Here is a 4422-nt window from a genome sequence, read left to right as displayed (position 1 = left end):
CATTACCTCCATACTTTCTCTGCCACTGACCCCATTCCCAATTGCTGATCACAGTATAGCAGTGTTTGCAATTCCACATATCCAGATGCAGTAACAATGGATATCTCTTATCCTTTATCATGAGACTGTGCCTTAGAATTACAGTGCAAAAGATCAAGTGTGTAATTATTGGAATTGATGTTAAGTGGCCTTATTCAAAAGTTCTTAGTAATACCTATTAACACCTCTCAAATCAACTCTTCTGGGAAATGTGGCTAACTGCTTGGTGACAATTCACACACCATATTGTATGGACCTAACATATATCCTGATGGACTGATCTGTGTGTTAGCTTTTAATTAGGGCACTTCCTTTAATTGTGATTCCGTAATTAGGCCCTGTTCACACTGCATACAGTGCGTTCAGATGAACACCTTTAAAACATGATTCTGAGGAACCCCAAATGGCGTCTTAGGCAGCAATGCCATGAGCAGAGGTCAAATGAATGGAGGTTTTTTTTTTTCGTGAACATGTCAATTTGTTCGAACGGGATATGTTCAGAAACTGTACTGTGTTCTCGTCATTGCAGCCTGTGTGATTGTCCGGATGCCATTTTTAGGGGGGATTCAAATGGAAAAACCAGAACACACTGCAGAAAACTCTGTGGGAACAGGGCCTTACGGTCCCATCTAAGACACCACCTTTAACTGTAAAATCATGAAATGTAAAACATGGGGGTTTCGGAATTCTATGCGGCAAGCAGAGTAAATCAGTTCATTGTTACGCCAGATTTGCATGTCAGGACCCCGAGGCTCTGAAGAAACTAGTCTGTCTCTTCCAGGAAAATCGGTGCCTGGCAGTGGAAATAAGACTCCTCTTCGTCATACTATTCAAATAGACCTCATTTGTATAACCAACTATATTAAAATGACATGCAGGCCATTTGCATTGCTCTGATCCCTTTGGCTAAGGGTCATTGTGACAACTTCCAGGGCTACGATGCAGGCTGCTACATTTCCAGACATGGTGCCATAGTGGCACGGTTAATTTTGTGTACCCCAGAGACTTTTTGGCTTTCCAGCTGCATAAGTTTCATCATGTCCCTATGGAGTGTAATATAGTATACAGAAAAATAGAACTTGGATGGTTAGGAGAGAATTGTGTGCGTCTTTTGGAATGAATGCTCGCCATGAAACAGTGTGCTTCTTTAATCAGTGAACAGTATGGCAGTGATTTACTACCTAGAATACAATTTCTCCTGGCTCCCATAGCAGAACAATTTGACCTTTCTCTAGGAACTTGTGTACACAATCTTCACGTCTCGTTGGCCGTCATATTCTTTCCAGCTAGAATACCGGTGAGGTGACTGTTCCAGGACAGTGCGCCTTGTTCATATGCTCTACAACTTTGTTAGTGTGGTTGTCACGGCTCTTATAGCATTCTTGGCAGTTACACCAAGGATTTCTGCAGGAACACAATGCTTGCACAAAGCACACAAGGTGCAAAGGGTCGGTTCCTGGAAACTCAAGAGCCATGAACAATTCACTGGCACCATAGGGCATACTGATTAATAGCATGCACTTGCCAGCCAGCGTGGGTCACGGTGCACCATAACCCGAGTTTCCCCCTCTTAAGCCACCAATCGTGCGCCATCTGCAGAAGTATAGTAGCTTGTTTACCTTATTAACCCTTTGAAGAACAACGCTCGCTAATGAAATGTTTCCCAATAGACAGATTATATAATTATTTATATAGCACTATTAATTCCATGGTGCTGTACATGAGAAGGGATAATTATGGAAGTGTTTACTGTGTATAGTGAGCATCCAACATAACGGGGGAGGGGTTTGTGGCTGGAAAACCCCTTCATAGTGACACATGGCCCGCTGCACGCTTAGAGCAAAATAGAAACTGGTGTCTGAAGACCTCCTACCAGAAGAATAGGCTCATCTAAAATGCAGAGTCTCCCTTCTGCAAGCCATTGCGATAAGCAGCTGTTGCAGGAGGGTGAGAGGTCAAATTATCAGATTGAAAAGGAAGAATAAGGGGTTTCAGCCACAGCTTATCTAGAAAGGCAAGCCCCTTCTGTGCTAGAAGAATGGTTAGCAGAAAGTGCAGACAAAAAGCCTGCAAACATGGATTACAGATTTTTTTTTTTTTTTTTTTTTTATAGAAAAAAAAAAAAAAAAAGCCCAAAGCCCCCCTACCAATTATGTTGGACTTTATTACCGATAATCGGGTGTTATGATGACAGAAGACTGACAAGTAAAGTAAGTTTAAAAAAAATTATATGGTTTATTTAAGGACAATAATAAGGTTTTAAAAAGTCAGCAATAATGCAGACAGGCAAAGTAAATGTTACATAAGAGTGCCATAAGTAGCACTGATAATTATAGTCTACACATATAAAGTTCATAGCGGTTTCAGTACCCTGTCCCTCACATGCAGAGACAGGAACAAGTGTATCAGACAGAATTAAAGTCCAGTTTCTTCTTTGATTTATAGATCAGTCCAAAAGTTCATAGTATGCTCAATATAGAATTCCATAAGATCTCAGCATATCAAGATGTTTCCCCATCTGCCATAGTCTTTTACTTTTGCACCATCATCTAATCCGAAAAAAAGCATTTCCACTTTGCAAAAGTCCTTCCAGGCTTGCAAACATGCAATATACTCCAACTCTGCGGTATGACTGCCCCTTTCCTCAGTGCTATTAGGAGGCTTTGCACTGGTCTGAACCATCCCTTCTGTAGATCAGTCCATGTCAATCTTCCTCCGTACTCTTTTGCTCCACAAGAGCCAACATCTTGCCAGTCTTGGCGACATATCCCGACCTCAACCAGCATAATCCACAGACTCGGGAAAGCAGCTGGCCCAACCAGGTGCACAACACCTTGAGAAGAATGCAAAAAGGTTTTCACCATGTAATGCACTGGTAGTTTCTTCACTCAGGCAGGGTAATAGAGGGCACCCAGTCATTGACACTGCGGCTTTCTTCACAGAATAATCCTAGTTTCTCCAGAGCTGGGTCTTTCCAGGCATCCTCACTGGGGTTCTGAGAAATGAGAGAGAACAGAACATGAGTAAACTGCTCAGAAGAAAAGGATTGGGACGCAGCCAAGGCACCATGCCAAGTCACTGAGATAAGCAGGAACACGACCCTTACCGTAATAAGGATGCAGTGCAGATCTTTGGGTTCTCCAGACTCCTCAGCGCTGCCCAGGATCTCCGCCAGCTTCTCAGTGTCATTCAGACGTACAATATTGATGTCATTTTCGCAGCAGAAGGCTTGGATCAGCGTGAAGTGGATCTGCAGGGCAATGTCCCCTTCATCAATCTCATCAGCAGCCAGAATGCAGAAAGTCACATTATCTGGATCTCTGCAGAAGGAGAAAAGAGAAAGAACCCTTAGTTGTGCCGTCCGTGGGTCTGTGCGTGGGCAGTGCAAGTGTGTGAGTAATGGCTGCGTGGGTACAGGGAGGACGATACTTACACATTCATGACTTTGGCAGACTCGTAGACTCCGACGGTCAGACACCCCTGTCTCTGGGCGGAGGTGAGCAGCTCATGGAGGGCTTTACCGGCACTGTGCATCCTGAAACACAAAGACACATGCACTTAGCCCCATGCCAACCGAGCCAGGGCACCATGCCAAGGCTTACCCCACTACTATACACATACATACAGCCCACCCTATACACACCCCATATACATACATACAGCCCACCCTATACACACCCCATATACATACATACATATAGCCCACCCTATACACATACATACATATAGCCCACCCTATACACATGCCGGCTGCACGAGAATTTGCCACATACATATAGCCCACCCTATACACACCCCATATACATACATATAGCCCACCCTATACACACCCCATATACATACATATAGCCCACCCTATACACACCCCATATACATACATATAGCCCACCCTACACACCCCATATACATACATATAGCCCACCCTATACACATACATATAGCCCACCCTATACACATGCCGGCTGCACACGGCACGATAATTACCTGTCAGCGCTCTCTACAACAGCTTCCTGTCCGTGCACCTCTTCAAGAGTCATAGCGGTTTAGTAATTCACAAGAGCTGAAGCCAAATAGCCAGAAAAATCCACAAGGGTTCCTTGGAAGTGAGGGGTTAATCCAAAGCTAGTTAGTAAGACTGTAGAATCCCAAGCAGAGTGTGAGGAGCTGAAGCCGCGGCGCCTGTATTTATCTGCTAGTAGCCGGGGGCGTGGCTTCTCACACGGCTTCACTCTGATTGGCTGGACGGAGGTGGCATTGTAATGATAATAGGAGCTGCAGATCACAGTGGCTCACTGGCTTGTGCCAGAAGGCCACACGTGGGGGAGGGGGAGCGCACTGACTGGAGTGTGTGGAGTCTGTGGGGGGCTCACAGTGACTCAAAGT

The 4422-nt window shown here is 44.7% G+C and overlaps 1 protein-coding gene across 1 annotated transcript; it reads right to left on the bottom strand.

The window, feature by feature from the left end:
• Positions 1-2250: 2250 nt before the first annotated feature.
• Positions 2251-4208, bottom strand: GADD45G (growth arrest and DNA damage inducible gamma). Its single transcript, XM_077299915.1, has 4 exons — positions 4024-4208; positions 3473-3574; positions 3146-3359; positions 2251-3034 (listed from the first exon to the last, which is right to left on the bottom strand). Exons 1-4 carry the CDS (start codon positions 4074-4076, stop codon positions 2924-2926), a joined length of 480 nt encoding a protein of 159 aa, XP_077156030.1. The 5' UTR covers positions 4077-4208; the 3' UTR covers positions 2251-2923.
• Between the last annotated feature and the right edge of the window lie 214 nt (positions 4209-4422).

Source organism: Ranitomeya variabilis, chromosome 1 (assembly GCF_051348905.1).
Source record: "Ranitomeya variabilis isolate aRanVar5 chromosome 1, aRanVar5.hap1, whole genome shotgun sequence".
Taxonomy (NCBI): domain Eukaryota; kingdom Metazoa; phylum Chordata; class Amphibia; order Anura; family Dendrobatidae; genus Ranitomeya; species Ranitomeya variabilis.
This window is presented reverse-complemented; position numbering and strand designations above follow the sequence as displayed.

What these genes read in the sequence shown, in the direction of transcription:
- GADD45G (XM_077299915.1), bottom strand. Translation starts at nt 4,076, where the DNA reads ATGACTCTTGAAGAGGTGCACGGACAGGAAGCTGTTGTAGAGAGCGCT. An exon ending in GTTGTAGAGAGCGCTGACAG is followed by an intron (nt 3,575 to 4,023) that starts GTAATTATCGTG and finishes TTTGTGTTTCAG; the next exon opens with GATGCACAGTGCCGGTAAAG. An exon ending in TCTGCCAAAGTCATGAATGT is followed by an intron (nt 3,360 to 3,472) that starts GTAAGTATCGTC and finishes CTCCTTCTGCAG; the next exon opens with AGATCCAGATAATGTGACTT.